The sequence below is a fragment of the Aquarana catesbeiana genome, linkage group LG04 (assembly GCF_042186555.1).
Source record: "Aquarana catesbeiana isolate 2022-GZ linkage group LG04, ASM4218655v1, whole genome shotgun sequence".
In the NCBI taxonomy this organism is placed as follows: domain Eukaryota; kingdom Metazoa; phylum Chordata; class Amphibia; order Anura; family Ranidae; genus Aquarana; species Aquarana catesbeiana.
Window position 1 is genome coordinate 166,253,480 of NC_133327.1, and position 12,416 is coordinate 166,265,895.

Below are 12,416 nucleotides of genomic sequence, written 5' to 3' on the forward strand. Positions count from 1 at the left end.
ATTTTTCTTGCATGGTTTGGGACAATTTAGATATTCTCCTCCTGCACAATACTTGCTGCAGACTATCTCACCTTCTCCCTCCAGCACAATTCGTCAGGTGCAGCTAGCACATGGTTAGGCCTAACTCTGGTTTCAGCCAGGCCTTAGCAAAGTTCCTTATTACAGGCAGGGATCATGGGCCCCTGTAGTGTAGCAAAAGAAAGTACTGGTGCTAGCTGCCCTCTTTGGTGGACTACTGATCGCAGTCAACCCTTTGCAGACCCTGACAGCTCTCCCAGCTGCAGCGGCCCAACTCTACTGCCAGTAACATCACAGTCTCTCCTGCTGGCTCTACATCTATCTCAGACTGCACACTCCCAGTTTGCTCAGGCATGCCTCTCCCAGCTCTCCCAACTGTGCCTGCCACTCACCAACACCTGCTGGATCCCTTCTGGAGACTTTCCTGGCAGCGTTCCTCGCTGTCCTCTCCTGTTCCTGTTCAGGACACCCCTTGGGTTGTGTGGGTTTCCCGTTCAGCTCCGAGCCCCTGGCCCAAGGTCACCCCCCCAGAGTAGGGGACTCCCTCAAAGGCCCCGACAGCCTAATATCTCCAGTTCTTCCACCCGAACAACTCCTCCCCAGCTGGGCTGACTCTAGGTATTTAAATAGGCCTGCCCCCTGCTAATCCTGGTTGGGGATTGGTCAGGGATCCTTAGAACACCCCAGACAGCTCCACCTTTCTTCCCCACCTTCCTTCTAGAAGCCTCTAGAAGCAGAAGGGAGGTAACTGAAAGATTAAACTTTCACCAGCCCACTTTAAGCCACTCCCAGCCCACAGATCAAAACCAACAGGCCTAGCTTTTGGCTAGACCTGCTTAAATTTACCTGCACTACCAAAAAAATCTCACTCTAGCACCTACACTAGGTAGAGGGTACTACACACAATCCCTGGGTCTCTCAGTCTACAGCAGGTCCTGTATTTAAGCTCTGGCACAACCACAAGCAGACAGAAGGTCACAGATACACAGAGAGCTCACCATGCAGCTGAAAGGTTTTTTATAAAATTATATTAGCACTCCCATATAGCTGATGTGACACATAGTGGGTGGTAACACATGCATTGGATATTGTGTGACCTGGAACAGGAAGGTTTTTTTTGGTGAATAGGGACAAGCTGGGTGAATGAATACATGGACATAGGGGAATTGATCAGCCAAGACATTACAAACTGCAACCACAACATGTGTGCCCAACTACACCAATAACGGGTTAAAACAAGAATGCCTTTGAGTATTTTTCAGCACTGAAAAACCATCTATTTCCTATAACAGGTTTACCTATAGAGTGTGTTTTCAATATGCATTAAACACAGGTTGTCTTCTGAATAGTTTACTAATTAATTAATTCATCAAAAAGGTGGTTTTGGTTACCATTACTGTTTTTTTTATTTGTCAGTTTGGAATTCTGAAGAAAGTGACAGATCATATGTTGTACAACATTGAATTTAAGTGAGATTTTATTATTCTTCATAATATAAAAGCTAATTTAGAGTGTTATTTTCAAAGTACACTTTTTTTCCCATTGATGATAATGCCTTAGTAAGAGTTTTGTTTTACCACTGTGGGATTCTGCCTTCAGTGGAAATTTTCCTCCCTCTTTCCTCTTCCACCCCCTACCATTTTCGCTTTGTTTGCCAATTAGACTGTAAAAAAATGACTGTGCAACCCCCCTGAGCAGTCGTCCCCTCCAAACCACTACAGGCCAAGTGAGAGTAGACTCCCATCCATGAAGTTTACCTATAGGTAAGCCTATAATAAGGTTTACCTATGGGTACTGTAAATATCTCCTAAACATGCACCATTTAGGAGGTACTTACTGTAGATGCAGCCGGTGCCGTTACCGGAGCATGCGCTCTGAAGGAACAGCCACCATTCCTGTGCCGTAATCGCGGACTCCACTTGTGTGTGACCCAGAAGGAAGACAGAGTGCAGATGGAAGACTATGTAACACTTACCTTAGAACGAAGCCCTTCAGCGGTGACAGAGCTCCACTGGAGGGCTTTGTTCTAAGGTAAGTGTTACATAATGTGCTAGTATGAGACACATACTAGCACATTATAACTTTGCCTTGCAGGTTTAAAAAAAAAAAACAGCCGGTTTACTACCACTTTAACTCCCACTCCCGCCCAGGCAACTCCACTTCTGGCTAAAGAAAGCCTTGTCCAGACTGCTCCACTCTCAGCCAGTGCACCCTCTCTCAGACTTCCCTGCTCCCTACCTATACAAAGCTTTACTGTGCAGGGAAGTCAGGCAGCTCTCACCATCTGCTTCTGTGCTTGTCAACATCATGGTGTGAAAGAAAAAGAAGTTCCAGGAGCCACAAATCACACAAAACCCTCATGTAAACAGTGGAAGCAGCCTCAGCTTAGACTCCATCCAGGCCACACCCCTGACATGTTTTGCCCTGCCCACAGGGCTTAGTCATGGGAATAGAGATTCCACAGACAGGGGGAGATAAATACATCATCGTGTAAGCGGGTTGAAGTTATGCTACAGTAGTTAGACGCTGCCCCAGATGGAAGGGTAAGAGTTAATGTCTTTCCCGATCCTTTGGTTTTGGGGGGTTATCTTTGGGTTCAACCCACTAGTCCTGTGATATAAAAGAGGTCTGGAGCCCATATGTATGTGGGTGGGTGTGTGTGGATAGAGAAAGAGAGCCCCCGAGCAGAGAGGCCCTGTGTCTGTAAGAGAACCCTGTAAGGGATAAGATTGGATAGCTGTACCAGGGAAGAGCAAAGGAATGTCGTTTGCTACTGCCGTGATGTAGAAGGTCACCTGGGGTGTGTCCCTGAACATCCCAGCACTTGGAAATGCCACTAATGGATCCTATTCTTCATACATGGACCCTACCTTTGCAGGTATGCTGGGGCAGCACACAGCCTGGGTTAGGAGTACAGCTGTAGGAAAAATGTTGTTCTTGCATGTTGGACTTTGAGATGTTCATTTTGCACTTTTCTTAGTAAAGCTTTGAAACTTTGTTCCTGCCTGATCTGAAGTTACTCAGTGGGTGTAAAACAAGTAGCTGGCACACATGGTCTGCACTTCAGGTTACTAGACACACTGGGGAATGGAGACATCAGTACCAAAGTTAGTGCAGTGTGCAGATTCAAGTGGTTACCAATGTTAGTGGAAGTCTACCAAGCAGCCTGTCGTTAAGCGTGTGCCTGGGGCAGGTGGGATAGCCTCTTGCAGGAGGGTGTTGTTGTTGGCACTCTCTCCGTGAGTGGTTTGTCTCCCATAAAAATGGGAGAAGATTAGCCATGCAGAGGTCCCCAGCCTGTAGGAATGGAACAGTCAAGTGAAGGTTAGTGCATGCATGTAGTTTGCGCTGGGTACACGGTGGGACCCCATACCGTTACTGGGAGGGAGGTAGCAGTGATACGCTGGTGCATGCATGTAGTTTGCGCTGGGTACACGGTGGGACCCCATACCGTTACTGGGAGAGCAGTAGCAGTGATACGCTGGATAGGTGGATGTGGACAAGGCTCAGCGTGTCCCTCCTAAATGCAAGTTACAGAGAAAGTGTACAATGTTACGGGGACCTGAGAGTTAACTAGAGAACAGTTACAGTATGGTGCAATTGTACACAGTGCACATTTATCTCCAAAAAGGAGGTCCTATAATGGAAGCGACGTATGCGTACCACGCATACGTCATGGTTACGTGGTACGCATACGTCGCTTCTTTGTTTTCTTACTATGAACTTCCGGTTTCCTGGTACGCAGGCTGTGGAACGCACGCCGCTACCACGCTGTTTGCTACGGCTATCGGCTCTTAGCCGGCCGGTGGAGCACTGTTAGCTCCTCTTTTTTAAATTGTTTTTACAATAAATATTGTTTTTTCGGATTACACTATGAGGTTCCTTTTTTTCTATAACATATGGATGCCTATCGCTGGGGATTATTAATAGGATACCATTGGCATATTGGAAAAGGATAAACGGCAACCGTTTTGATGATCATCGATCGCCAAGGAGCACTACTGCTGGATCCTAACCTACACGCTTATCACCCCTGCAGGGGTTAGGCGCTCTGGTGAGTGTGGGCACGATTGGGGGTGCAGCAGAAGAAGGGGAGCACTTGTTACATCATTACATCAAGATTTTTATTGGATTGATACACTACAGTTTTTTTCAGACTTTATTGATTCTTTTAGGACACTGGGATTTTTATCATCAATTTTTTATCACTCCCTATATCACCATTTTGGTGTTTTTGTTATCTCACAGTGTTTTAGAATTTTTATATATTTTTCTGCCACATGACATTTGATGTTTTATATCACTGCTAATAATTTGTTGTGCATTATATTTTATGAATCACATATTTTCTAGCACTTTGCACTTTATAGTATAATATAATAGTTTGGAACATTTGCACTTATACATTCTTCTTTATTTTATATTGTATCTTTTATTTTTCATCCGTTTATCTTTTACCTTGAAATATTTTTTATTTTTATTTTCATATATTAATTATCATTTAGTATTTAATACATGTTTGAACAGTGCCAATTCCTCTATTATAGGATCTCGTTTATTTGAATTTCACTTAGGTGAAATTCTCTGTCGGAGGGGCTGCAGTTCCTTTGTTTTTCCTTAGCGCGGAATAATTGAATTTCATTTGAGGCCAGCAATAAGGTTGAGCCCAGGGCATTGATGAAAATGGCACAGAACAAAGGTACCCCATGTGTAATACAGTGACCCTGTTCAAGGTGCCTAGCGTAGCCCAGAAAAAACCCACCCAGGGTGGGCTCCCTATGTGACCCATACTTGGCACTCAACAAGGAGGGGAACATGGAGTAGGTACCACCCACCTACCCGCTTACAATTGGCTGCTTAATTGAGGAAAGATCAATATTAGGTAAATGTCTGACACAGAATGGAGCCATGAAAAAAAAAGTTCTAGCGAACAATATTTCAAAAAGATGTCCGAAGGATACAAAACATCCTAAAGAATGCGGGATACAAAAATGCTCAAAAACCTGCGTTTACACACTGTTAAAGGAAAACATTAGGAAAAAGAAATGTGCAATAAAGAAACAGCCCAAAAGAATAAAGAAGATAAAAAGTAAAAAAAAAAATAGTGAAAAAAGACCAAAAAAGGAGAAATGTTAATAACGTCCTTAAAATGGAAACCCCCCCCCCCCCCCCCCTTTTATACTTTAAGCCTATGATTCCACAAAGTTCAAGAACAAAACCACTTGACATGCATATACTACAAGTTGGCCACTAGATGGCAATACAAGTCATTTTTATTGCAATGTTTCAATTATGCTTTCAGCGTCTTCTGATAACTTGCATTGTGTTAAAAGAAAAAAAAAAAGAATCAATTATAAGTATCATGGACAGGCTATTATAAACCTAAAAGTAACGTCTGATTTTCTTTGCACAAGCAAAACATACATTTCAACTGTAACTTTCTGGATAAATTTAAAGTGGTATTAAACCCCAAAGCAAATTATTATTATATTGCTGTTTACCAATTCTTACATGTGATGGCTGAATTTGTTTTCTTTTTTAGGCTTTTTTCTTCTATTTTCATCTAGTGATCCAGCCAGTAAGTCTGTTGTTTTTCAAAAGCACAAGCTCTCCAGCAGAATGTATCAGTTTACATGGATATGACAAACCATTTAACACTGGCAGGAGTGTATAAAATAATCAGCTTTTATTTATTTATGTAAAACCTTTATCCCAAAACGGGATAAAAACTGCCATAACTGATTATAAAGTGTGAGTTTGGCTTCAATTTGTTAGTATATTTGTGATCTGCTAATACATTCAATGCTACCCTCCCCTAGACTGTCAATGCTGCTGTTTGCTGTACCTCCTGTGCTTATTGATCCAGAATCTACATTCTAATACAGTACGTGTGTTATTGGCCAGATCACCAGGTGAAAACAGAGGGAAAATGCCAAAGAATTGCAGCCACATCTAATGATTGGTAAGCTGTAATATATTTTGGTTTTTGATTTAATACCATTTTAAAATATTAAAATTAATGTTGTGAAAACATTACTAATCCTAATTTTTACCAGTTTTATAGCTGAACCACAGCAGACCTGGGCATCATTGCAATAACAGGGTTTCATAACTAGGGTTCCGCGCAAGGTCTCTAATGCCGCGTACACACGGGTGGACTTTTCGACCAAACGGGTCCAAAAGACTTTCCAGCGGACTTTCGACTGACTTTTGACGAACTTCCGACGGACTTTCTAACGAACGGACTTGCCTATACACGATCACACCAAAGTCCGACGGATTCGTACGTGATGACGTACACCGGACTAAAATAAGGAAGTTGATAGCCAATAGCTGCCCTAGCGTCAGTTTTTATCCGTCGGACTAGCATACGGACGAGTGGATTTCTGGGTCCGGCGGAGTTATGACGTAAAGATTTGAAGCCTGTTCCAAATCTAAAGTCCGTCAGATTTGCAACTGGAAAAATCCGCTGAAGGTCCGTTGAAGCCCACACACGATCAGATTGTCCGCCGGATTTTGTCCGTCGGCGTCCGTCAGACCAGTCCGGTCGAAAAGTCCGACCATGTGTACGCCCCATAATGCTGCGTACACACGGGCGGACTTTTCGACCGGACTGGTCCGACAGACTTTCCAGCGGACTTTCGGCAGACTTTTGACGGATTTCCGACGGACTTTCTAACGAACGGACTTGCCTACACACGATCACACCAAAGTCCGACGGATTCGTACGTGATGACGTACACCGGACTAAAATAAGGAAGTTCATAGCCAGTAGCCAATAGCTGCCCTAGCGTCGGTTTTTGTCTGTCGGACTAGCACACAGACGAGCGGATTTCTGGGTCCAGCAGAGTTACGACGTAAAGATTTGAAGCATGTTCCAAATCTAAAGTACGTCAGATTTGCGACTGTAAAAGTCAGCGGAAGGTCCGGTGAAGCCCACACGCGATCAGATTGTCCGCCGGATTTGGTCCGTCGGCGTCCGTCAGACCAGTCCGATCGAAAAGTCAGACCGTGTGTACGCCCCATAAGAGTTCCATTGCTGGGGGTGCTAGAATGGGTTGAGGAGTAGTCGCAATGTGCTCAGGAGGAAAGAAATGGTGGGGGTGGTGAAGACGGAGATGTTTGGTGCACATTCAGTGTGAAGTATGGATATACAGTATGTGTAGGATGCTGACTGTGCCTGGATACAGGAAAAGATGTTACCTAAAAATACACTTAAAAAGCTTTACATAAGATAAAGCTTTTTACATAAGATAATCAGTTTTACAGCTGAGTCCCAACAGATCTGGAATCATAGCATATAAGTTTCAAATCTGTCTAAAGTGAACAAATGTATCTGAAGGGTGACAGAGTAAAACCTTTGGTGAGGCAAGGCCCTCATCTGAGGTCAGGCCTGGACCAAATGATTATACCTCTATTTACCTATCTGTAGCCAGGTTCTGGTATAAAGTCTTTGTAAGTAATGTTTAACTGAACAACACCAAACTGCTGTGGGACAACAGGTCTCAGCATGTCCATATTATGTTCCTATTGACTTTCATTGCTCTTTTCTGATTGGCCAAGATCGGGTGCCAGAGGGCAGAATGTGCCAAAGAAGAGGATCATGGGATGCGTAGTTCCATTCCTTTTATGTGGAATTGCGCTCTGTGGGGAAAAAAAGTCCACAGCTTCCAGGAGTCCCAGCAACTGGAGAGGAGGGGGAGAGAGAGGTTTCTACATGCTGCCAGGGAAGGTTTGGAGCACTTGGCACCAGACCAGTGAAAGAGAGGTTTTCGGAACAGAGTGCTGGGATAACGGACCACTGTTTGCCAGTCTGCCAGTCTATCCTCAGCTGTCCCTGAGACACAGAGAGGGATCGCCAGTTTATCCTCAGCTGTTCAAAGACACAGAGTGGGATCACCGATCACCAGCCTACTCCTAGCTGTTCCAGAAGTGTCAAGCGTGTTCCCTGGAGTCATAATATCAGTCCATGATGGGCTCCTCCACCGTCAGTACTGACAGCTGAAGCACAGGATTTCAGTGAGTTGGTTGTTCACCCATTCCTTACACTGTACAGCAGAAACTGATACTTAAGGCTATCATTGCCTTACCTTATTACCCACTGAGAGTCTTTCAGCCTATTTAGTCCATCATCAAGGCTACTGCCTCATTTATCCATCACTGCATTTCTGACTCAGTATCACTTTTGTTAACTCTCCTCCCTTTCTGAATTTATTGTAGCCCTGCTACTGGATTTGAGTTCTTTGGTGAGTTAAACCCTTTCAGTTGTCCTCCTGACTTTAAGCAAGCAATGACCATTAAACTCCACCAATTGTGCAAATAAGGGCCCCAACCAAGCTAGCAAAACCAAATCCTCTTTTCCTCATATGCAGGGGGGGGGGGGGGGCTTTTTTTTCCTTTCCTTTTTAATATCTAGTCTCCACAGACTTTACCATCCAATCCTTGCTCAATTATTGGGAGTTGCTTAATGTGTGTACAATAAAGTCCTGCAAGCAGGCTTAAAGATAGGCAGGTCACTTCAAGATCTCCCGAGGGATTGGTACTATATTGCTTGGCTGCCATTACTGCATCCCTTGTGGTCCCAGTTGTCAGGGCTGGGCTCAGCCCTTTCTTCTCTGAGATGGCCGCTCAGCTGTCGGCTAATTGCCAGCGCCTATCTCTCCACAGTGACTTACCTGTTGATGATATCCTGCTCATCAGTCCTGCCTACTTAAGCCGTCCAGCCCAGGTGATCTTTGCTATCACCTTGGTCACATCTCTAGAGACGCTCTCCTGTGTTCCAGTTAAGGACTTGTGTCACGGACAAATACTCACCGAGGCCGAGATGCCGAGAGCGGCTCGCCCTTACGACCACGCGCACCCAGACCCCCGAAGTGGGTACGGAAGGCTGAGGGCACGCGGAGGCACGGGCTTCCGGTAGATAGTGGGTACCTAGGCTGGAAGCGGGTGTCCTGGGATCCGTAGAAGCAGAACCGAAAATGCAAGCAGAGGTTAGGGAACAAGCAAGTGGTAATCAGGGTGTCACAAGATCCAGCAGAGTGGTGGTTAAACAGGCCAGGGTTCGGTGCACAGATCAGGCAGGTATTTAACAGGAGAGTCCAGCATAGTAGTAGTTAACAGGCCAGGGGTTTGGTACACAGATCAGGCAGGTTATTAACAGGAGAGTCCAGCAGAGTAGTAGTTAAACAGGCCAGGGGTTTGGTACACAGATCAGGCAGGTTATTAACAGGAAAGTCCAGCAGAGTAGTAGTTAAACAGGCCAGGGGTTTGGTACACAGATCAGGCAGGTTATGAACAGGATAATCCAGCAGAGTAGTGGTTAACAGTCCAGGGTTCAGTACACAGAGCAGGCAGAAAGGTACAGGGGCAATCCGGAAGAGTGGTGTTTCAGGCAAGCTAAGGGTTCGGTACACAAGTCAGGCAGGTCACAAGGTAAACACAGGCACAAGGAACAGGGAGAGCTGACGACAAACCAGCAACCCGACTGGGCGCTGGAGCCGTCAGATATAGTCTCCCTGCCCGGCGAGCGCGTCAGTGTGACGCGCTACCGGGCACCCGCACGGGCGACGGCGCGCACACGAGGACCGCCGTGCACCCGCGCGCGCCGCACCATCAGTCCGCGGACGGGTGTGCGGCGAAGCGCCCGTCCCGTGCGCATGCGCACCGGAGCCCGGCGAGCGGAGACGCTCCCTGGCTCCTGACAATTTGCTTGGCTGACATTCCTTCTGGCTCCAGATCCTGCTTGCTGTTCTACTACACTCATCTACTACACTCATCTCTGGCTCCCTGACATTTTGGTTTGTCTGACTATCCGTTCCAGTTCCTGAATTCTGGCTATGTTTTAAATACGTTTACCTTTTTTTATTATTATTAAACAAGTGAGATTTAACTGTACTTCTGTCTCAGTCTGATTCATGGTTTCTGACACCAGTACCATTAAAGCTGATTTTAATATCTGGTCAAGCTCAGGCCTGGTTTTTCTTTGCCTTATTGCCCACAAATTAAAAGTCTCTGCCTAGAGTTAGGGGTATTGTTTCCTTTTGTTCATTGGATGTGTTACTTTACTCTGCTTTGAACTGTTTGATATTAATAGATCTACAGTTACTTCTCCATGTGTTGCCTGTCTTATTGAACAGGGGGTGTGTCAGAGTGGTCAAAGTAGTAACATCAATAGTTTGACCATCAGATTAGACTCAAAGGGATTATTCATTCAGTGGCTCCTTTAGGGATGCGCTACATGTCAAAAGTGTTTTACCACACAAAATCTTTTATCCAACCTAGTGGTGGTGAAAAAACAAAAAATTTATGGGTTTAACCAATAATTTTTCGTGTGCAGAATTTCATAATCTGGGCAATTCAATAAAGTATTCACAATACTTTTTTTTTGCACTATGGTCGTATTAGAAAGTCCTACTCTAAATACATTAAAGCAGTGGAACACCTTTCTTGCTATTTTTGATGCATGCATAAAAAGTAGTTAGTGCTACACTTTTACATTCTGGCACTGTGGCTATGACGAATTTATTAAGAAATACTGCCATACTGGATTTGAGATAAAAAGGGCTTCTTCCATGCTCCATGCATGTGTAAATATAGGGGGAATTCATAAAAAGTGTCTTAGACACCCTTTAAAATTACAGTATGTGGGGCCTCTACACCAAAAATGTCAGAAACAGGTACATGAATCTGTCAGAGGCCGGCACTGAAGTTGGAGTGTCCATACTGTCCTCAGATTGTGTTGTAGTCAAAATTTTGTCTGAGACAAAACTCTGTGAAAATTTTGGAACAGATTCATAAATGTATTTATTTATTTTTTATAGGTACTTATATAGCGCCATCAATTTACGTAGCTCTTTACATAAACTGTAAACAGTGGAGCAGGGGTTGATTGTTTAGGGCTGTTCAGTGTTTCACAGGCTTAAGTTCTGTTACTCCGTGTCTTTTGAAGACTTCTAAAAGTATACTGGGAGGTTGAGCAGCACAGACAGCTTAAATATTTAGGGGGCTCCAAACAAACAAATACAGTTAAGAGACTGCAGTGCAGCCAGAGGTTGTGCAATACATCTTGAATTTTGTGCAGAGCTGCGAGAAGCAAAGCAGTTTTCAAGTTGTTCAGTTCTGCAGCTCTGGGGTATCCCATTTTCCTCATCCCTATCAAAGTTACTGTTCAAAAAAAAAAAAAAAACCCATAGACTGATGTTTTTGAGCCTGAGAGTGCTGAAAATACTGCGTGACTGGCTGCTTGGGCTTTGAGGAAAGAAATAGGACCAAACTACCTGTGGCTCCTATGGTGGTAACGCTATAAACACCTATCAACATGAATCTGCATAAATCTGTTGCGCCATTTGTTGCACAGAAGGGAGACATGTCTCTAAAGAGTGTTTCAAACACTCTTTATGAATTTCTATACTTCGTGTTACAATGTGTCCCTCTTTCCCATCTCAGAATGTTGGAAGGTATATTAAGGCCTATTATATTTTAGTATAGTTTATTCCAATTACAATTAATTTACTAAAGAAATTAGGAATGTTCGTTCATACAATACATTTTGTGAATATTCACTTAAATTATTCAATTTATAAAAAGTAAACAGGGATTTTCTTTTCACGTGATTAGAGAATTAAAGTGAATCTTCACACATTTTATAGTGTGATGAGTCAGAAATCCTTTAGTAAATCAGCCTCATTGTCTTCTGTATAAGTGAAATATTGCAGTAGTATCTACTGAGTGCCTTAATCTTGGCTACAGCTAAATGATGGCAAGGTTGGTTTGTTGGAGTCAAATGCATTTACTCAAAGAAAAAAGTGAAGGTGACTTCCTAAAATGATAGTACAGCATTTTTCCATGCACACAAGACACACATCATACAGTGCTTACCATGATGCCCCCAAAACAGATTCCTTGAAAAAACCAGACATAATTAGTGAGCTGGTTGCTTGCTGCATAAGTGTTATCACCATTAGGAAAGTATAAGAGGATATTGACGACAATATTCCATACTGCCAGTGGGATGATAGCAAGGATTGAATACTCAGAGCACTTCTTCAGAAACATGATCAGATGGCAAATCAATCAATGTAGGCCTGTATTGTGAATATTTTGGAAGTAGAACTTGGATCTCTATGCTTCCTGCATCTGATCTAAGGACAGCGTGGTTGCTGAGATATTTAAACAAACAATTCAGGCACTTAGTAACTGCACAAGACCAAAACAGACACATTACTAATAGTAGAAGCGACAGCATTCCTATATGCTTGTGCAATTAAGGGTACAGTACTTGTACTACGAGTTTTAAGGAAACCCGTAGAGAAAACAATAAGCCTGATGCTGCACAGCAGGAACCATAGCCTGTCTGATTGTAAAGTGTATCTCTAGACAAAACCTATTTTTTTCTTAAA

General features: G+C 43.8%; 1 protein-coding gene across 1 annotated transcript in view; it reads right to left on the bottom strand.

The window, feature by feature from the left end:
* The window catches only part of TM4SF18 (transmembrane 4 L six family member 18), a 48,697-nt gene extending 36,533 nt beyond the window's left edge, over positions 1–12,164 (bottom strand). Inside the window, exon 1 of the mRNA XM_073625917.1 lies at positions 11,896–12,164. Within this exon, the coding sequence (XP_073482018.1) occupies positions 11,896–12,072 (177 nt within the window). The 5' untranslated portion in view covers positions 12,073–12,164. The remainder of the gene's footprint in view (positions 1–11,895) is intronic.
* Positions 12,165–12,416: the final 252 nt, after the last annotated feature.